Source organism: Ctenopharyngodon idella, chromosome 10 (genome assembly GCF_019924925.1).
Source record: "Ctenopharyngodon idella isolate HZGC_01 chromosome 10, HZGC01, whole genome shotgun sequence".
Taxonomy (NCBI): Eukaryota; Metazoa; Chordata; class Actinopteri; order Cypriniformes; family Xenocyprididae; genus Ctenopharyngodon; species Ctenopharyngodon idella.
Genome location: NC_067229.1, coordinates 30,651,136 through 30,673,661, shown reverse-complemented (window position 1 = coordinate 30,673,661; position 22,526 = coordinate 30,651,136). Strand labels below are relative to the sequence as shown.

The 22,526-nt window shown below is 36.0% G+C and overlaps 1 protein-coding gene across 2 annotated transcripts in view; it reads right to left on the bottom strand.

Moving 5' to 3' along the window:
* Positions 1-284: 284 nt before the first annotated feature.
* Positions 285-22,526, bottom strand: part of unc13bb (unc-13 homolog Bb (C. elegans)) — a 94,041-nt gene continuing 71,799 nt past the window's right edge. Inside the window, exons 19-40 of one of the 2 annotated variants that reach the window (XM_051908488.1) lie at positions 22,257-22,420; positions 20,284-20,434; positions 18,220-18,288; positions 18,047-18,136; positions 17,807-17,947; positions 17,149-17,279; positions 16,972-17,057; positions 16,702-16,828; positions 16,519-16,615; positions 15,969-16,112; positions 15,374-15,451; positions 14,748-14,825; positions 10,520-10,540; positions 10,120-10,208; positions 9,151-9,297; positions 8,944-9,067; positions 8,603-8,653; positions 6,850-6,927; positions 6,618-6,765; positions 4,354-4,446; positions 4,107-4,266; positions 285-3,137 (exon numbers count right to left, since the gene is read on the bottom strand). In XM_051908488.1, coding sequence (XP_051764448.1) covers positions 2,852-3,137; positions 4,107-4,266; positions 4,354-4,446; positions 6,618-6,765; positions 6,850-6,927; positions 8,603-8,653; positions 8,944-9,067; positions 9,151-9,297; positions 10,120-10,208; positions 10,520-10,540; positions 14,748-14,825; positions 15,374-15,451; positions 15,969-16,112; positions 16,519-16,615; positions 16,702-16,828; positions 16,972-17,057; positions 17,149-17,279; positions 17,807-17,947; positions 18,047-18,136; positions 18,220-18,288; positions 20,284-20,434; positions 22,257-22,420 — 2,553 coding nt within the window. In that variant the 3' untranslated portion in view covers positions 285-2,851. The remainder of the gene's footprint in view (positions 3,138-4,106; positions 4,267-4,353; positions 4,447-6,617; positions 6,766-6,849; positions 6,928-8,602; positions 8,654-8,943; positions 9,068-9,150; positions 9,298-10,119; positions 10,209-10,519; positions 10,541-14,747; positions 14,826-15,373; positions 15,452-15,968; positions 16,113-16,518; positions 16,616-16,701; positions 16,829-16,971; positions 17,058-17,148; positions 17,280-17,806; positions 17,948-18,046; positions 18,137-18,219; positions 18,289-20,283; positions 20,435-22,256; positions 22,421-22,526) is intronic. The other variant, XM_051908487.1, reaches the window with a different exon arrangement.

Genomic DNA, 22,526 nt, shown 5'->3' with positions numbered 1-22,526 from the left:
TGTAATTTGTCTATTAATGTCTTTGCAGATTCACTGCCCTACAAAATCACCCCAGTCATTCTAGAATGATTAATTCTTTCCAAATAGAGCTATTCAAGTCATCTGGTGAAATGGTTTTTCCATGAAATTTTTTTTTCCAATATTATGCAGCCCTAACTTCCACATACTCAAATTTGAGATTGAAAGCGAATGACAATTTTCAGTGAATAATCATTTAACTAAGCAAATAAATAAACAGCTCATCACACATTTTTTTCCTTTACATAAATGACATCAAGCAAACATTAGTTTAAGATACTTTATACATAAAGTCATTTGTTGGAGTGTGCACATAAACATTTTAATAACACATTTTCCTTGTCAGTGACTGTGTACAATACCTATATAACTTCAAAAATGTGAGTAAACTCATTAAGTCCCAAACATGTCAGTGATTATTGTCAGTATTGTTTCAAGAGTTTAAAAAAAGGTGAGAACTTCCACAAGTTGGCACAAGGAATGTGTATATTACAAAGAGTGACAGTTCTCTTCTAAAATACAGTCCAAACACTGCTGGCCTAAACAACGGTAACAGTATATAAAGTGACACAGAGTTAGAAGTGAGAAATGTACAGAAATAAATAACAGGTTTAACAGTCACAATAATGATTGGCAATATTAACATACATTTTACATATTGGCAGTGCTTGTGAAAAATACAATAATTTTTACATTGAAATTTGGATTAACAAGGTGAGACTTTTTGCACAGGCAACAAACGAAGGGACAAACTGTCTTTTTCCTGTTTGTTTTTGCAGTTTGAGTCGTTTCTGGAAAAACAAAGCACAACACAGTACAAAATTCCTCAAATGAACAAATAAAGAAAATAAATCAGTCAAACAAAACAAAGAAAACGGAGTAACAACAAGACTTCACAGAAAAAAAGACAATCATCTTTACTTAAAAGGAAAAAAACAGAAGTTAAAATCATTTAAATAGAAAATATCAGAACAAATAAAATAAGGCCGCTTTGAAATGAAAACAAACAAAACTCAACATTATCTTTAATTGATCAGTGATCATATTTGAGCTTGATCTGATATTTGTTAACTTTCCCTCTCCAGTTGATGCTGATTTTTCAGCGTTCTCATTCCACTATATAAATATAAAGTATTGAAAAGTATTACACGACTCCCCATTAAAGCATTCACACATTTTAGCTTCAATACTGTCCGATGCTGCTGCATTGTCTTTCGATGGACAAAAAAAAAAAAAAAAAAAAAAAAGTGTAAATGTGAACTTGAGATTATTGCTGCCACTTACTGGTCATAGACAATGGCTGAAGTACCGCTCACTTTGAAATGAATGGGGACCGTAAGAGGCAGAAGATTTGTGGGCTGAGGTGCAAACAGGTCATCCATCTTTTGAGCGTCCGCAAAGCCTGTAAGAAAGGCACACTTTCGGCTGACGGATGTGTCACGTGCGAGCTGACTTGGAAATGATGTGAAATGTACATGATCTCTCTCTACAAACACTTTTTTTTTTTTGGACTTGTCGGTTCTGATTACTTATTCTGATTCATGCAACGAATCACGCCACAACACCAAGTGAATGAGATCTGGCCCCTAGGAAAGTAACACACTGTCTTAGGAGCCACAACATTCAGAACAATCATAATCATTACATTTCAACCTGACACATTCACAGCATCAACAAAATAAGGCAATAAACACATGGCAAAAGGGGTTACAGAGAAAAAGTGCATGAATAGGTGTGGAATTTTACAAACTAATGACCCGACACATTTACAGCGCCATCTAATGGTCGGAGGTCAAATCTCAGATTCAAACATTCTGAATGCTCGTAGGACCTTAAGCCAGGGATAGACGCAATATTTTTTCTTACAAACAAAATGTCTGGTTTTACTGTTGTGTACTGTTTACTGTTATTAAATTAATGAAAGGTTTGAAAATGGCTGAATCATAAAGTGGAAGCATCTCATAAATGTCAGAGTTAAAGTTCACCCAAAATCAGTTATATTTTACTAGTCTATTTTAATGACATTTTATATTATTTGCATTTTGAAATTATTTTGTATTATTTATTCTATATTTAATATTTTATAATATTAATTGTATTTTTTAAATAGTATTCACATAATATATTAATACATCATAGTATTTGTTGTACTGTCTTCAATAACTGTAATTTTAATTTTACCAGTAATGAAAATCAACATTGCAATTATTAGTAAAACAATTAATAAATAGAAATGAGAATTTAAGGTCTGAAATGAAATAATAGCAATGTAAAAACAGTCCTAAAACAGGCTTCATTTTATAAATGTATTAATTTCTTACTTTTATATTAGATTTAATTGTATATTTCAAGGAAATGTGGTCTGTTTTTATGAGATTCACCCAAATACATATTTCTAAAAAGAAAAATATCTAATGGAAAAAAAAAACTCCTAATTAGGCAAAACTGAGGTACAATACAACACAGCACTGTATGTCTATCCATCACGGTCTTGTTTTTCATAAAATATGGCATCTACCCTGACTAGTCCTTTTCTAGTTTGTCAGTGGCTTGGTGTGTGAGTGTGTTTTTCATTGTATATCAACATATGAAAAAAATTAATTGTTGATTGTTTTTATCAGGATGACTCCCCATTCACTTTCAGACTAACAGTGCTCTTTATAAAATGTCACATGGCCACTGAAAGCCCTTCTCTTTTGGAAAGAAGTGGGTGTCAGTGGGCAGCAAAAACATTGGTGTGGACACAGAAAGGTGACAGTGTTGACATCCAGCCTTTGTTTATCCGTTCAACAACTAAAAGAGTTTCAGATTGCCTTCGGCTGTCAGAACGTCCTCACCTCCCCTCCTCGGCCGAGCGGGTCTCGGACTTGAGTTTCACAAACTCTTTGGCCACCTCGTCACCCGAGCGCTGGGAGAGGATGCGCATGACGGTGAGGCCCGTGTCATCGATGTGTATCCGTGGGCCCAGTGGACACCAGCAGGCGCAGCTGGCCCTCGGTGCGACATCACGCAACTGTATGACGGCGATACCGACCACACGGTCCGCACGGCCGAAGCAGTAGTCCTTCACACAAACCTGCAGCTCGTAACACTCCGGGCCATCCTCATTTCCAAGAATACTGCAGAGAGAGGAGGGATTCTTTATTTATTAGTACTAATTACTATCCATCTATCCGTATATATCCATCCATCCATCTAATCTACCCATCTGTCTATCTATACACCCGTCTGTCCATTTTCTATCTATCCATCCATCCATCCATCTATCCATCCATTAGAAATCCATCTATCTAGGAATCCATCTATCCACCCACCCATCCATCCATCTATCCTCTAGAAATCCATCTATCCATCAATCTATCTATCCTCTAGAAATCCATCTATCTAGGAATCCATCTATCTAGATATCTTCTATCTAGAAATCCATCCATTCATCTGCCCATCCATCCATCCATCCATATCTATCTATACCTATCCATCTATCTAGAAATCCTTCCTTCGTTCCTTCCATTCATCCATCTAGAAATCCTTCTATCCAGAAATCCATCCATCCATCCATCATCATCCATCTATCCATCCATCCATCTATATCTATCTATACCTATGCATCTATCTAGAAATCCTTCCTTCCTTCCATCCATCCATCCGCCTATCCATCCATCCATCCATCCATATCTATCTATACCTATCAACCTATCTAGAAATCCTTCCTTCATTCATTCCTTCCTTCCATCCATCCATCCATCCATCCATCTATAAATCCTTCCTTCGTTCCTTCCTTCCATCCATCCATCCATCCATCCATCCATCTAGAAATCCTTCTATCCAGAAAATCAATCAATCAATCCATCCATCCATCTATCCATCCACCACTTAGTAACATCTATCTGTCAGGCCTTTTCAACCATCAGGTGTTTTATTTGTATTGATGCTTTGGCAATTCATCATCATTTTCTCTCTTTCAATAATTGTGAAAGAGAAAGAGATGCATCCATTTTGTAGTCTCATTTGATTCCTCACGCATCATTGTTTAATGTACTGTTGTTCATTAATCTAATTTGTCCTGAATGACTAGGTTTTGCACTCACAAATGGAAGGTCTCATTGAATTTGGGCGCCCAGCTGTTGTTCTTTGATTTGGTGGTAAATCTGCGCTTCTTGTCGCTGAGATGAGGGCCAATCATGGTGACCTCCACAAACGGCCGAAACATCCCAGATGTCTGCCACTTCAGATCGTTTGCAGCCACAACTAGATAAAGAGAAATGTGATTCAGAAAATACACTTGTGGAATAGACAAAGCTCACTTAAAAGCAATAAAAATGCAGTAAGACATACCTTTAACTGTAACTTTATGCTCTCCTGTGCCTGGGTGAGTAAAGAGGTCGATCTGTATGGATACTTCCCCTACTGGTTTATCAACTCCTGAGCCTAAACACACAGATATATTTACTTAATCTTTTTTTTTTTTTTTAAATTGAGCAAGTTATAAATACTATAACCTAACCAGAAAGAAAGAAAGCTTTCTGCAATTTCATAATAATAAAAAAAATTAAAAAAAACTTTATTTACATTGTTTTTACAAATGAGGAAGCCCCCAAATGTCCCCAAAAGGAGTTTTTGTCAGGTTTAGCTCACTTTTAAGTATCAATTTGTCGCCAAAATATAGTTAGGAAGGTACACTAACACACACAGTGAAACACAGGCCTCACATGCACATTGGAGGAAATTAAGAAAAATTCAAGCATTAGAGAAATGGAGCAGAAAGACATATCAAATTTACATAAATAGGAAGTGATGACAATGACAAAAGGGAATGCAGAGCCTAAATTACAGTGGGAGATCTTGGCAAATCTCATCAAGAAATGTGACCCCAAAGGTCAAAATTAGATTTTTGTGGCTTTTAATCCAAGTTAGCATTTGGCATTGAAGACCATTTTTGCATCCAAGTGAGGCTGTGTCCTTCCTAGTCCAGTCCTTTGGAGGCTTGTAGTCTAGAGTCCTCCACGGCATTAAACGCTAGAATGAGACGGTCTAGTAAGTGCGCATGGCTACATCATAAATGTTTCCGGAGCTTTTACGGCACAAAAATACTATTAAAATTATAATTTGAAAAATACTTTATATATATATATATATATATATATATATATATATATATATATATATAAAAAATCTTTATACTAACTGACTTTCTATTAATGCAGTAGAGATATTTACAGCCATCTCTGGTCTCCCTGTGGTTTACATTATGCAGAGTTTAGCATTATGTGATTACAACAAAAAAGAAAACATAATGCCTAATCTCCAAAATCTTTTTTTTTCTTCTTCTAGCATTACACAGTGAAACTGGATGAGCCAATTCATTTTCTGTTAATTCTTTTTTGATGAATTGGAATGCGTGCAAAGGATTGTAGGTGACTGGAGGACACAAAGGATACACTTGTTCCATTCTTCAAAATAAGCCGAATGAAGGATGCAAAATGAAAGCTGCCTTCAAAGGATCCTTCACATTGAGACATACTTTGCATATCTTGACTGGCATATCATCAAGCTTCAGTCTTACTAGGATGCAGCCTTTCTGACTGAGAAGCACCCAATGTTTATTCAACCTGCACTTATGGGCGTGTCTCATTTTTTTTATTTATTTTTTTTTTTTTTGTCCAATCAAATGCTTTCTAGAATGAATAAAATACCAGTAATACCACATGCCTCTGATAAAAAAAAAATCAGGGCCCATAGCTGTGACCTGACTTAAGACTTTAAAAATGTTGCATCCCAACTTCCTGGAAATACATCAACACCGGAAAAATCATTAAGCCATTTCATGGGGTCTTTAATGTTCCTAAAATAGGCTTCATTTTCGTCATGTGAAATAACATTTATTTATTTTAAGTTTTGGATTAAATATGACATGGTGATTGTGAGATTCACCCCATAAGAGGGCAAATGAACCCAAAACACATGTAGGAAAGGATCTGGAGAAGGGGGCTGTGATCATTCGTGAGAGGGTATTTGGGTCTCAGGGAGTCTGTGGTAACCTACCCCTGGAGGGCTGTATTTTCTCACTAGGTGTTATCCTCATACCCTTCCCATTATGCACTTGGGGCAGAGACAGAGACAGAGGCAGAAGCAGCAGTGAAAGAGACAACGGTCAAAAACAAAGAATTAAAAACAAGAATAACAACAAAGAAACATGGACAGTAGCCACATTAAGCAATGAGAGACAGATAAAGCTTGAAGAGATCAAGAGGTTTCTGTAAAGTACTCAAATGAGGTATGTCTAGAGTAATCCATAGCTCAATACTGACACCTAATGAAGCATTGTTTAAACTAATCTTTAAGACATCAAAAAATATTAACTGAAGATATGAGAGAGTGATCAGTGAAGTTATCTCATTATATGGAAAAAAACTGAACATTATTCAAAATATCTTCATTATGTTCCACGGAAGAAAGTCAGTCATACAGGTTTGGAACAACATGAGTGTAAATGATGACTGAATTGTCATACTATTCCTTTAATATTGATATTATGATGTTATATGTATGAAGATAGAGTAGGTGTGTCACCAGATGAGTGTTCATGTCTGTGTGTTCACCTTGAGCATGCTGAGAAGTAACAAACGTCTTGATGAGTGTGTCAGTGGTCTGGGTATAGAGGGACAGTGCATGTCTCAGTGAGGACAGTTCAGGACTTTTCTCCAGGAAGGCCTTCTTCAATCCATTTCCTCCAGCATGGAAGTATTGCTGCAGAGGATAGAGAATAATCAAAGATTAATTTTGAAACAACATGGAACTTTACAGCTGCTTTAAAGAAAACATTATTTATACCTTTATGGTATCAAGGGCCACGTCCATGACTGCACACTGCTTGGGGGTCAGGCTTTTAGCATCACCAGACATGTGATCCTGCAGAGGCAAAAACAATTAAAAAAAAAAAAAAAAAAAACAATACAAAAAAACAAAACAAAAAAAAAAAACAACCTCCAACACAAACCAAAACTCTACAACAGTTTCCTCATCACCTCAATGGACAGAAGTATTTGAACATTAAATAGATGTCCCTGACTTGTAAATAAGAGGCAGTGATCTTTTAATGTTTTTGGATTTCTGATATCAGAAACCTATGGAAACCTATGGAGTAAAATTAAATAGTTGTAAAGTTGTTGCATATATATTCACAATTACAAGAAATAAAGTTGCAATGACTAGAAATAAAGCTGCAATTACGAGAAGATTTGCGAAATATAATGTTACAATGTGGACATTTAAATCAGAAAAACAAGAACTAAAGTTAAAAAATTACATGAACAAAAATCTACTTTTGTAAAAAAAACAGAATAGTCTTTAATAGAAATCCAAAGATTTTGAAATGATCTGTTTTCAGTAGTCTTGTTGCACTAGGTAGGAAGTTTGGAGTTCTAAAAAGTAACAGAATGGGCCCTATTTTAACGATCTAAGCACATGGTCTGAAGCACATGACGCATGTGCGCTTAGGGCATGTCCGAATCCACTTTTGCTAGTTTACCAACGAAAAAAATGGTCGGTTGGCCAGGCGCATGGTCCAAAAGAGTTGTACCTAGACTCCTAATGAGTCATTGGTGTGTTTTGGGCATAATGAGCAATAAACCAATCAAAGTCTCATCTCCTATTCCCTTTAAAAGCCAGGTGTGCTTGCACCATGGCGAACTGCTATTTACATGGCGGAATACAGACACCCTCAACCTGACGAGTCAGTTTAAATACATGTGTGTATTGCCACGAATGGACAAATAATTAGCTAATTTCATTCGTCATTACTGCAAATAGGTAATTCTGATACATGCAGTGACTATCCATTATGACATGTAGGCAGTTTTAATCTTTTACATTGTAATCCTTTTATTTTTAATATTTGGCATGTTTGTGTGCTGCTGCACGTCCCTGTGTGTGTAACAAGCAGAGTGTACGCGTGTTGTGCACCCGCCTATTTGTGCATATTACTAATGCGCCCTTTAAATAACAAAAAATAAATAATTACTGCCCCATTGACTTTAGACCAGGTTTTTGATGGTCAATGGCGCAGTTGTTTTCCGTTTCCTCAAAATAGCAACATGCCAACAATGCACCTGAACACACCTCATTTTCAGACCAGCACGCCCATGGGCAAACAGATGGGTGCGAGTGTATTTGCTATTTAAACAACGTGGGTGCTGGACGTGAAAATGACAACTGCGTCAGGCTGAAACTAGCAAAAAACACTTGCGTTACGTGTATGATAGAGCCCTATGAGACTAATTTTTCATGATCTGACTCCTTTTAACAATAGAATGGGGTGTAGAGCAGCAATATCAGAAAGATACAGAAAAATACAGGCCCACAGTTTGATGGGATATTTAGTTTAAATAACCAAATGCACAGTATATGATGTATGTACATGCATGTGAACATGTTTGAGTGTAGCAGGGACAGGGGGTACAGAAACATGTAGATAGCATTTAAATTGAGAATCTTCATATATATATATATATATATATATTCTGTTGCTGAACTCTGAGCTGGTTTAAAGGGATCATAGTCATAGTAAACAAGCCTAGAGCGGTACCTTGAGTTTGGAGAGCTGACCCAGTTCTTTGGCCGCTGAAAATATCATTCCCTGGCAGAAAGAGATAAACGTGTTACAGCTTTGGAGTGTGTGGGGAAATCTGTACACGTAAAACATGGATTTTACATGTTAACATTTTACTTTAAAGACAATGTATTTCTTACAGGAAGGATTTAAAAGGTTTCAGTCTAGAATAATTGCTATAGAGCCACTGGCTTTTAAAATGAAGCATTTGGGCGCTATACTGTATAACCTTTTAATGGCAAACTAAAGAATCGCTTGATTTAGACAGCTTTGTCTGGAAAAAGTGTGAGGATCTCTTGCAGTTATGCAGGTCTTACAAAGGTGTCATTGCCCTGAGGAAGGATGATGGTCTTCTCAAGACTGTTCATCACAATCCTCCACAGCTCCTTCAGCACTCTCTTCAGCACAGTTTTCTCACACACTGAGGCAAACAGCATCAAACTGCGCACAAATACACACAGATCAGGACAGGCTTCAGGTACAATAATAATAGTTTCTGTACAGATGAGGAGAATTTCACTCACTTTGCATCCAGGAAGTCCATCAGCGGCCGCAGCATGTTATCAGAGTCTGCCTCCACCTGATTTCGGCTGTTGGCGTTGACGGGACCTTTGATCTGGTACAGCAGACTGGCCATCTGACGCATGCAGTCATCAATACGGCTCTGGAAACTACAGAGGAAGATCAGAATTCAGCATAAAGAGAAGAAACATGCTGGACTGAAGTAAGAGGGGACATGCAAAAGTGTGAAATGAATGTCTTCTTTTCAATTTAAAGGGTTAGTTCACCGAAAAATGAAAATTCTGTCTTTAATTACTCACCCTCATAGCAAGTTAACTTAGACTTTCAAATGCCCAGAAAGGTACTAAAAACATATTTAAAACAGTTCATGTGACTACAGAGGTTCAACCTTAATGTTACGAAGCAACGAGAATACTATAGTATAGAAACCTATAGTTGTTTATTAATATTACGCCGTACTTAAATGCATAATTACACTGTAACAAAGACACAAAATAAAGTGTAACCCAGTTTATTTTTTTCCTGTGACACAATAAAAATACTTAATACAGTAAAGAGAACTACTGGGAATAATACAATGCTAACGAGATATAATATTTTTATTAAGCACGCTTTTCTACTAATTATTTATATAATGCAACTGTGCAGTATTTAAATTGTGAAGTATTTATACATCGTAGCGGTATTTCTTGTGCTGCCTTTAATTTATGCTGAATATATTAAAATTAATTAATAAATGACTAATAATTGTGCTGAATTTATGCTTTCATTTAAAAATACAGTAAAAAAAATACTATGCTACAGTAAATGTTTGGCCACTGGAAAAGAGAAATGGAGAAAATGTGCTGAAAAAGTGTCAATGCAAAAATCTTAATTTCCTTTATGTAAATCATTATTTATTTTTTATTTAGGTTTTACAATGTCCGTTTTCGTGTGATTCACCCATGTGTATATGATATATAAACACTGACGTGTTTCCGAAGGTGCTGCTCAGCTCGTCCAGGACGTTGTTCAGCTTGACCTGTAGATCATTCAGGATGTCACTGGCCTCTGTGTCCAGCTGCAGACACACAAACAGCTCTGATTAGTTCAGTGGCTCTCCAGCATCACAACATTTCAAGAAACACCATTTCAGCCAGTGCACATAACCCCAGTGCTTCACTGATGGTATGGCAGTTCAAAGGGGGTGAAAAATAACATTGTTTATGGTGATGGGGCAAAAAGAACCTGCTAAAATCCACACAGTCCCAGTGAGAGGAGAAGGGGAAATGAAGAAAGACATAACTGGAGTCCTCTATTGTATATGTGCTCTGTTTATGAGCTCTCAAACACACACGTGTACCGTATGACAGCACAGGCTGTGTAACCCACCTGTTTACTGCTGAACGCCACCTTCAGAAAGAGCAAAGTAAAGGAACATGTTTAACTCTCATTCATTTCACCAATTATGTAATAATCCCATAAATTGACTAGACTAATCAGCTGAATTGAAAAAGAGGAAGGGGTGATGGGTATCATCATTCTGTTGAACTAAAGAATACTATTAGTATATAATGTCTGAAGGATGTAGTATATACTGCAGATGGAATACAGTGCTGCAGGGATGACACATTTTTGTTGGCCAAAACCCAGAAACAAATTCGTATTTTAGCACTTCTGGTTCCATCGTCCTGAAGTCAACGGGTTTTTTGAATGGGGTTTTGGTTTACATGCCTGAAATAAGGTCTGTAAACACAAGCACAAGATATTTTCATGTTTTATTCTAAGACATAAAATACATCAGCAATACCCTCTTGTGATTTTTTTTTTTTAAAGCTTTTACTTATCTTGAAAAAGGTGGTTGCTAACAAGTGGCTCAATGGGAATATAGAGGTTGTTGGGACATTAACATAATATTAACATTAATATTACGTTTTTAAATAAAGACTGAAAGAGATGGCCTAAAAATATATCATCACTGCAGCGCTCTATACTGCTGAACTTATGTTCACCCAATCATGAGCAATAAAAGTTAGGGGCATTTGCATTCGATCGTCCTATTGGCCCAAAGTGTTGTTGCTCTAGCACAATCAACCAATCACAAAATGTTCAACAGTTGGTCATACGAATGCATAATCTCGCATTCTTTCAATGAAATTAATGGTTATTTTTGCTTGATTTCTGGACCAATAGGAAGGTTCAGACACAATCTGGATCTATTAAAGGGATTGCTTAAATGAGCAAGTCTGAGCCTCACCTTCTGCTCCCTGTCTGCTTTCTCAGGCTTTTCATAGATATAAAGAAATGTTGTATAATTATGTACCAAGTGCAAATCAAGATCAATTTTTGAATGTGTAATATGCCAAAAAGTACATTTACATTCAAATTCAGGGACAATTTAATCACTTTCTAAGAAGTGACTAAAGGGACTCAATACACACCTTTTCCTCAGAGATCTCCATCTATGGGCAGGGTTAAGAAAAAAATCAAAATCAAAATCAAAATCAAAATCGGTCTTTAATTGTCCACCTCTCATATAGGGCTACAGTTAAACAATTACTGTGCTGTTTAGGGAGCAACACTAGGGTGATGGTTAAAAGAGTGAATATCAAAATGAAAATATGATATTCCATTAGGCTCAGAATATTAGTTACTCATAAAAGAGTCCAATTTTTGTTCTTTTTCAACAAATAGTGCGAAAATGATTTAGTACACCTCAGGAGGTTAAACTAAAAATAATATTGGTTTATTTTATATTTTTTCATATGAGGTGTACAGTTTTGGAACATTTAGAAAATTAATACTAATTTAAACATTAAATACATAAACTTTACCAAAGAAAATGAAGAACTATTTCTTTATTGTGATTATACTGTGTATTATATAACATATATACATTGCAATTATAAACTACTGTTCAAAAGATTCTCTTATGCAAGGATGCATTTACTTGATCAAAAACACAGTAAAAATATTGTGAAATTGTTTAAAATAAATGTTTTCTAATTTAATATATTCTAAAATGTAATTTATTTCTCTGTCAAAGCTGAATTTTCAGCATTATTATTCCAGTCTTCAGTGTCACATGATCCTTCAGAAGTGATTCTAATACGCTGATTTAATGCTCAAGAAATATTTATGTTTATTATCAATGTTGAAAACAGCTGCTTCATATTTTTGTGGAAAACGTGTTACATTTCTTAAAGATTCTTTGGATAGAAAGTTCAAAGAACAGCATTTATTTGAAATATATTTTTTTGTAATATTATAAATGTATTTTATTTCACTTTTGATCAAGTTAATGCATCCTTGATTAATAAAAGTATTAATTTGTTTTTGTTTGTTTTTTTAAAAAGAAGTTCTTACTGACCCCAAACTTTTGAACAGCGGTGTACATTACATAAAAGCTATTATGTAAAGCCTGCTATTATTTATTTGCCCCTTATTCGTTTGAAATTTAGTCTGTACATTCAGGTTGACGATTTGAGATGATTTTGGAGCTTGTTAGAGATTCGTGGAAGGTATGAAGAGAATGTAATAAATTCCCCTATAAGACACAGACACAAATGAAGGTCACAGTGAGCCACTGTTTAAGGTTTCATGGGTAGAGGGGCTGAGGCTCAGATGGGAGTTCACACACAGTTCAGACACAGTCTGATCAGAACAGACTGATGGCTGCCGGCACTCAGCGTGTCTGTGGGTTGGAACGGGGCACTTGGGAGATTGCTGGATTAAAAGGACAATAACGGATGAAACACAACCATGAATCCAGCACGCATGATCCAATAACAAACCTCCTGTAACTCGTCCTCCTCATCCTCACTCTCTTCCTGCTGGGAACAGAAGCCAGATCATACAGTCAGAACTGAAGTACTGAAGCTAATGCGTGCCGCCCATACAAATACGAGCCTCTCGTAATGTACCACCCTTCCTAAGCAATGAGCTGTGGAGAAATCTGGCCAGCAGATGTCACTGCAGAGTAAACCTGAGATATATTTGATTTTTGTCTTTTTCTGAGATTGATATACGTACAACCTGAAACATGGAAATGGGACAAGCTCCCTTCAGAACCACCTTATAAGCTCTGTTATTACATGAAAAAGAAAAAAAAGAAAGAAAGAAAGAAAGAAAAAGAAAGGTGGACGCTGCTTTACTATTGCTAAGTAAATAATATATCTCCAATAGAGCAGAATCATTAAGCAATAAAGAACTGCTGAGAACACAAACTTCTCACTGTAATAAATAAATATTTTGACTTATTTTTCAGTAAAAACATACATTATAAAAACCTAATAAATGTAGTTCAAAAGTAAAATTGCATAAGATATTAAAACTTGATTCAGAAAATATACAAGAAAATTAAATCTACAACAAATCTAACAAACTTATATAAAGTAAAAGGAAAATAAACAGATCAGCAATGTGGAGAGTTCGATGCCATTGTCTCATGCAAGACTTCACTAATCCTTAACTAATCAGCCTGAGACAGACTCAAACTAATGCCACAACACACACACACACGTTGGGCTTCCATGTTTTATGGGGACTCCATAGACATAATGATTTTTATACTGTACAAACTGTATATTCTATCCCCTAACCCTACCCACCACAGAAAACTTCTGCATTTTTACATTTTCAAAAAACATCATTCTGTATGATTTATATCATACCACCCCCCCCCACACACACACACTAACCTTAGTCTCTTATCCTCCCCAAATGAATATAACCAAACAAGTTCAAAGTCATCTGATCCAACAGGAATCATGACATCAGGGTTCTAATCAAGCAAACATTCCATACAAAACACAAGCAACTACTCTACTTTCAAAACTACTTTTTAAAAATCTTTTCTAATTTTAATTTTATATAATCGGTTTCACTAGAATGGTGCTTGGATGGGTGGCAGGACTGAAATTATTTATTAATGTCTGGCACAATTACATCTAGCCTATTTGTACCCACCTCGCCATCTTCCGCATTGTCTTCAATAACCTGATTAATAACAGATCAAAGCGAAATACCTTTAGGAACACACATATACATGTGTATTTTGGGACACAACATTTCTGTGTACCCACCTCCACCTCCTCCTCCTCCTCAGGGGCCACTACTGCATCCAACTTTATTTTAAAAAAAATATTTGTTAATCACATATGCTATATATTTCTAGAGTCTGCTATCATGTTGCCTATGAGAAAATTCAAACCGTCAGACTGAAAATCATTCACAACAGCTAAAATACTACTCTACTTTTCCTACCAACTAAAGAGATTAATTTTTATAAATTCTAGAGAGGTCTAGTCATACCCTGGCTTCCTCTGTGGCAACCTGATGAGGAAAGACACAAATGCTGCTTTAACATCAGCCAAAACAGTAATGAATGCACTTTGTTATTTATATAATTCCCAAATGAACCTGCAAGCAAAATGTTAATTGTATAAAAGACAACACGACAACGCTGCATCAAGCCCATCCGGATACAACTGGGAAAGAGTTCTGTTAACATGCTGAGAGAATACAGGTCCCTGATGTCCTCTGATGTCCCAGACAAATGAGGAGAGGACAAATGACTCCTGTGCTTAGGAAAGGTCACCTTTCTCTGCTGCTCTCCTACCTGTTTGGCACCCATAGATTCAAACATCTTCTCAAGCTGGACACGCAACTGCTGGACATTATTCATCAAGACGCATGGCTGAGGACAAACAAAGAGACACAGAGAGATTTATTAAGGAAAAAAGGACAAAAAACATATACTTTAGCCTGTACTCAATAAATGTGTTAAATGCAAGCAACCAGAGGCAAACTAAATATTTTAATATCAACATGGATGTGGAAAATAAATAAATAAAAATTGTAATTAACCTAAAATATTCATAAGTATTAAAATTACTAATATAATGTAATATAATGTAACTAATATAAATATATGGAATCAAATATATAATATATAAAAAGTATAAGATGTATGCACTGTATTTATTATATTCATTTATATTTTTTTATATGATAAGATACAAGCATTATATAATAGTATATAATAAGATTTATTTAAATAAATAATAATAAATATATTCATATTTTCATAATAAAATGAAAAATGGTTTATGACCATGTTATAACGCCTGTTTTTGGATAATCCAAAAATCCTTCACAAATGAAAGAGCAGAGAGAGAGATGTATTAGAAAAGACAGCAAACAGCTAACAGAATGTCAATGTTAACTACCAAGAGAACAACTTACAATCTTCTCCTTATCACAATAGGACGGGAAGCTCTTCTTCAAAATGGCACTGTACTGCAGGAGGACTTTGTCAATGGTCTGTGAAGACAAAGGAATAAGAACTGAGCTTAACGTTTTTCAAAAGTCAAAATGTCTCTGTAATAGCATTACCAAACAAACAAATGAAAAAGCAAGCTAACATTTCATGAAATCTAGTAGAATCTCTCTGGGGCAATCTCAGCACTCTGTGCTCTGTGCTTGCTACCATGAAACTGCTGGACATCAGCCCAATAAACTCTCCACATGTCTGATAAACATTCTTAAGGGGACTATGCATTTCTATCAGAGACTTGGTCTGGGGACTGCCTGAAGCTTAATGGAAAGGGCTGCATTAAGCATTTTCATTTGATTACAACTGAATCTCATTCTTTTAGACAAATGTTTTTGCTCCATTGATATTCTTCATCTGCTCTGCACCAAGATGTCCTTTGGCTAAAAAGGGGCCATTCTCTCCGAAATCACAGATAATTCTAGAAATGAGAAAATACTCTTGACAGTCGGCATTTGTTCTGACATGAATCTATTTGTAATCAGATTAGGAGGGACGCTGGTCCACCTTGGCGAAACGGCGGCTGTAGAGGGCCATGACTTTGGGGTCGGGACACTCCAGTTTTTTGATGATCTCAAAGCTCTGGTTGAGCTGGGTGAAGACGTCCACCACAGAACAGGAGAAGAGAGCATGCTCTGACGTCTGCTGGAACTGTAGAGGAGATATAAGTACATCATTTAAAAGCCATTTCTATTCATTTTTGTGTCCAAATGTAACATTCTGCAAATGCCAAATGCACTTGAATTTAAAGGTCAAGGGCAAAGAATGATTACTGGACAATTTGAATTATGTATCCCTCATTATGCAGACACAAGGGTGAGCTGATCCTGTAACAAGCAGGAAGAATCTCATTTTTGAACAAAACACCTAAAATTAACAAAATTGCTCTGAGCAACTTGCATATGGCAAAACTTTTGAACTCTTCAACAGTTTTGAAAGGCAAAACAACCGGTTTGTGGGCACAAGAGGACAATTAAGCCCAAGAAACACTTCTGTGATGATAATGTGTGAAACATAACAAGCTATTAGAGGGAAATTACACTGAAAAACATCTTACTCCATCTTTTTTATCTCTCTCCAGGGCTCCATGCATGAACTCCATGGACACATCCTCGTTCTCATCCAGCCACTGCAGCACAAACTGCTGGAACCACCTGGAAAACAAAAGACATAATGTGAACAAAAAATGCTTTTGCTTCTGAATGTGTTTGGTAGTTGAGGTGATGAAGAGCTCACTCACGTGGGGTATTCGGGCACAACTCCCTTGAAGGCTGGTAGATCCTTCACATATTCGTTATACAGCCATTTGACCTTGAAGTGTAGGTTCATGTAGTCTGCGCTCTTACATAGTCTGTGTTTCTCATGTTCTATGGAGCAAGAATATTTGAATGTCAACAACAAAATTTGGTGGCTAAACAAAAAGATAGGATGACGCACAAGATTTAAGTTTGAAGTTGAAAGAAGTTGGTATCTCTGATATACCATTTCAATGGACAGAACTGTTACTAACCTTCCATGGCGTATTTCATATCCTGAGAGAACTGATTCCACATGACCTCTGCACTCAACTTCCCAACGTTCAGTTCCTGAGGAAACCTGTGGAGAAACAGGAACAGAGAGTCACATGTAGGCAGGACATTCGAGTTAGATTAGGTGTTTATACATTCAGGTTTGTGTGCACACTCACTGATTTAGGACAGGGGTGTAGGAGTTACGGTCCTCCTCAGTGATGGACACAATGAGCGTGATGAGTTTGGGCCAGAAGTCTAAGTTCTTGATGCTCGGGCCCTGATCTTCAGGGGTGCACTCGTCCTTATGCTGGCCAAAAAAAACAAAACAAAACAAAAAAACATGAATCATTTACATGGTAAGATAATTAATTAACTAATTAAAATTATTATTATTATTATATAAATTCAAATGATCATGTCATTTTATGAACACAACAAGAAAACTACACCAAATCATTCTGTTGAAACACTTCAAGATTAAAATACATTTTTAATTAGTATTTTAAATTATTAAAAATGAAAATAGATTTAAAATGTAGTAATTAAAAAAGTTACCTTTAATTTTAATTATTAAATTAAAAATTATTTAATTTAATTGTATTACATAAAAAGAAATGTGTGTATATATGTGTGTGTGTGTGTGACAAGAAAAAAAATGACATAAGAACAACAAAATTACTAAATCTAAACTAAAATTAAAATGAAAACTGAAAATATATACACTTTTAACAGCAACACTGTTTGGTGACGTTAGTGGCAGAGAAATGGCACACTTCAGCTTTAAATCTTGAGAGTATGCATAAATGGTGGATGGTAGAGGAGTGACTGTCTAACCGTATCTCCAATTTGAGGATATTGGCGACTGTACAGCTCTTGACAGTTGTTGAAGATGTAGTCGTACGTGGAGTTGAGGCAGGCTTTGACACAGTCTCGCACAACCTGACTGGCTCTCGGGGGACTTTGCAGTTCCTGGACCTGTCCAGAGTAAGGTGGTAGAAATTATATATAAAGGACAAAAGGCTTAAGAATCAAAAACTGGTCCTATTTTTTTTTTTTTTTTTTTCCATTCTTCACCTTCATTCTGAAGAAGGTGATACTGGTCAGGAGGTCCACTGTAGATTTGAGGTCCTGTAAACGTTCCTTGCTGCTTGCAGGAAAGTTGTTCTGAGAAACAGAGAGACAAACACTGACAACCAGCATCTTATGAGCTAAAAATAGGTTGTAAATGAAAAACCACCAAAACTCACTCGATACATTGAGAGGTCAATGCGCAGGGAATTGTGCAGCTGATCCAAAAGCTTGACAAATCTTTCTTTCTGTTAAAAGAGAAAAATGAAGCAAGCTTTTCAGCCATCCAGGACATCGTCAGGAAATACTGAATTGAGGCATATTATGATATTTTATGATACAGTACTTTTGTGTCCTTTTAGGACATTTATAATATGAACTGACATCCACTTTTTGTTGTCATACAGATGGAACAACATGAGCTTGAATAATTGATGATTTTGAGTCAACTAACCCTTTAAGTGCTACTGTGAATATGGCATTAACAAACCTTATTTTTGTCTGCAACTTAAGAATAACATTAAACAACTGACACTGTTGTCTTGTGACTATAATTCAACATAGGCTCACTGGAAAAACTTGCCTCTACCTATATTTCTGCAAAACTCCAAAAACGTACGTATACAGTACATACAGTTCAATGCAGTTTCCACATGAAATAAACACTAGAGGCAGTAAAACACAAACAACTTTTATTTCTTTTCACACAAGAGTAGATTATCGATTACTGTTATGACCTCAAGACACTTAGTGCATCATTTGTAAACTAATACATTTTGATGTTTGCGTCACATAACAAGCTGCATATGTTTGGCTATTCTGATGTAGTAAACTTTCTCTGTAGCTCACCTGATACAGCACTGCACTTGAGAGGCGCTTATGTACAACTCCCGTGAAACACGAGTCATGATAAAAGAGCTTAAAGACTTGTAGAAGCAAGCTAAAATGGCATGGTTGCTTCAGCAAATGTGTTTTTATCTCACGTTTGCTTCTGTTAACACTATCGGATATGTTTAGGGTTTTGCGTAGGTGGTACATTATTTTCAAACGCAATAGAGCATTAACCTTTTAGCGGCACTCACTGGACAGTAATTTCTGAACTACTGTAATACATACAACAACTAAAGTAATAAAAAATTGCCAGATTCACGTTCATCTGCTTTGGATAAAACTGAACGCACTTTAAGTGGCACTCACTCGACAAGAAGCAAGAAGCATTGCAATATCAATTTGCAGAAATTTCACCACAGCCATGTTTTTCCAATGAGCCTGGGTTGCAATAATTACAACTTGCAATTAGCTGAAGTGTTCCAATCCATAACGGTGATATTGAATTGTGTGTCCCATGGCACTTTACTTAGCTGGTCTATCGATACAAGATAAAGAAAGACTGCCAACAATAGACACCTCCATTTTCAAAATGGTCTTTCGATTTTGTCTTTCGAATTTCCTGGTTGACGACCTGAATATGTTTAATAGTTTAGTGTTAACACATTAAAACTGTCAAATCTTTATCTGAAGTCAACTCAATCAACAAAATGCAGTAAAACAAGCAAACGCCAAATAAAAATTTATTTATTTTTTTTTGTTTTTTGTTTCTGTTCTATAACTTTGTCTACTTCCTCCATCATTTAGAAGTATGTTTTTGCATTAACACAAGTTGAACTGTTACCATCAAGCTTTACTTCTCATCTATCCACTTTGGAAGCTTTAATATAGCATTAGGGTTCATAAATGACCAGAAGTTTTGATTATTCAAAGCATTTTTATTATTCACACTGAGTCAAGATGGCAATTGTTCAGTGTTTTTAGTTCAGTGAAAGCTATTAGCTCATGCACTATAAAAAATAAAATTAGTTGCAAGTTGCAATTAAAATAAAGATTACTGTAGTACATTTAACAAGAAAATACTACTTCAGTATTTCTATTTCAAAATTTAATGTTTAATTCAATGTGTTACTTGCCGTTTCTTTGTAATTTTCGGTGAAATTTATTATCAATGTCAAAGTAAAAAAAAAAAAAAATTCAAAGATATCCTACACCAAATTCCTTTCAATGTACTTCATCTTTGCAAAAAGCTACCAGAATTATTTACTTTGCATCTAAGGGATTTCAATAAGTACATAAATAAATAAACAAACAAACCCTGTGTCAAAAAACAGACTTGGTGTGAACAGACCTTCAGAATGGACTATATGTATGTGTTCTTTACAATCTGAATGTTGTTTGATAGTTGAACGTACCCCAAAGTTGGATGCGGAAAATCTGTCGCTAGCAGAGACATTGGTGGATGCAGTGGTGTGGGCGTAGTAGGCGTTGATGTTGGCCAGCAGGGTGCTCATCACAGCAGGGACACCAGGACACATATACTTAGACGAGAGACATGCAAAGTGCCTGTAAACACAAAGACAGGGGAGATGCAGAGAATAAACAAGCTTCTCCTCACATGTACGCATACACTTTGTGCAAAGAATGACAATCGCACTACTCCAAAACCACTATAGGAAGCATTTTTAGGCCTAGGTACGCTGTCGACATAAAATCACCAAGTTCATACTGCCATCAAAAAAAACTAGACATTTTAGACATGACATTTATTCTATTAATCCCAGAATGCACTGCAACAAGCTCAGTGGAAAAAAAAAAAAACCCAAAATGGCGGACGAGGTGAGAGACATGTTAATTATAAAGAAACCTAATAAATATGTAGCTAAATGTAATTAGAAATGCAATTAAATTAATGAAGCTTTACAAATCAGTCACTTATATGCAGTTTTAGTATATTTATTTTTAGTTATTTTGGAACTTCAACTTAAATTAATATATGAGACATGTTGCTTTGACAACTAGCTGAAATAAAATAAGTATTTTTTCCCCCTCAATTATTTTATTTCAAGTAATGTTTTTTTTTTTTTTACATGGATTAGTTGAGGTTAACAACAATAACCCTGCTTATAAGATTCCATGATGGCTAGGGTGCCTATGTAGGCAACCCACAAGAGTTTGGAACAGTGCTATACAGTTTGCAACTAGGTGAAATAAATTCATCAAGATGAAATGTTGAACTGAGACAACCTCCACACTTTTGGCTCTCACTCAGTGGCAATGGCTCTCCACAAAAGGTCTGTCTGAGAGGCCCCTAGTTAAATCACTGCTGATTGGCTGGGTAGAAGGATCTGTCATTGCTCCAACTGGCCTTGTGGCCCATTCGGTGTGAAATATGGCCGCTTGCGTGTGCTTTATTTGAGCGATGTGCTCAGTTAATGAGCATCTCCTCACACTCCTGACGCCTGATCGAGACTGACTCATACTAATGCCATTAACAACCACAGACACGAACAGCACTCAGGAGTTCATTTCTTTACTGCCCTTGCTAGCCAAGATCCAGCTACTGCCACAGAGATGATGACTGTATTTATTTATCCCTCACTCACCTTCACTGATTATCATATTATATTATATCTGAGCTGTAGTTTTCAAATGCTAAAAATTTCACACAACTGATATCATAACTAGTTATGAACCATCGCTTCTGTGCGATTATCAGGTAAACTGACAAGTACCGTGTTCACCCTCACAACCTCATGACTGTCTCTAATAGTCTGTAGGTAACCAAAACTTAGAATACCCAAAAAAGTCCTAAAGGCGTCATAAAAAGAATCCATGAATTTTAGAAATACAATAGCTTTACATAATGAACAGATTCAATTTAGGCTTTATTCACATATAAACAAACATACATAGAGCGCATCACATGTAATAAACACGGAATCTTGTGTGTGTCACTCTAACACAAACCTCATTGGTTCTCAAACATCACGCATCAAGTTTGAGCTTCTGTGTTTACCATATGTGATGCGCCTTATGTATATGTGCCGATCAATGTTTAGACATGAAATATCTATAAACAATGTTTATTATAAAAGTGATTGTATCTCTTCACAAGACTTCTCGACTCATTTTATGATGCCTTTATGTTTTGGTTACCTGGACTTTCAATTATCTGGAAATTGATTTCATTAAAAATATCTTAATTTGTTTCAAAGATACTCCAAAGTAATACAGGTTTAGAATGATGTGAGTGAATGACAGAATTTTTTATTTTTTTTTAAATAAATTAAATATTCGTATGAATATAGCAAATAAAAATAGGTGGATGAGGGGAAAGAAATATGAAGACAATGGACAACAGTATGGATGGAGGATTAATACATACGTCATGGCTTGGTAGATGGATTCAATCCCATAGCGCATTGCAAATTCATCCACTATCTCTTGCGGCACGTCGTCAAAGTAAACCTTCCAGGCGTCATCGCCACGGGCTTCTGGGATTTTCACCACACCCTGACCGAGGACATCTGTGATGTGATGAAAGAGGTTCTACGAGAAAGAATATATATATGAAATTATTGGTGACTAGAACCCAAAAGACTAACATCAACTGTGACTGATAATGACAGATTTATGCATTTAAATGCGTCAGGCA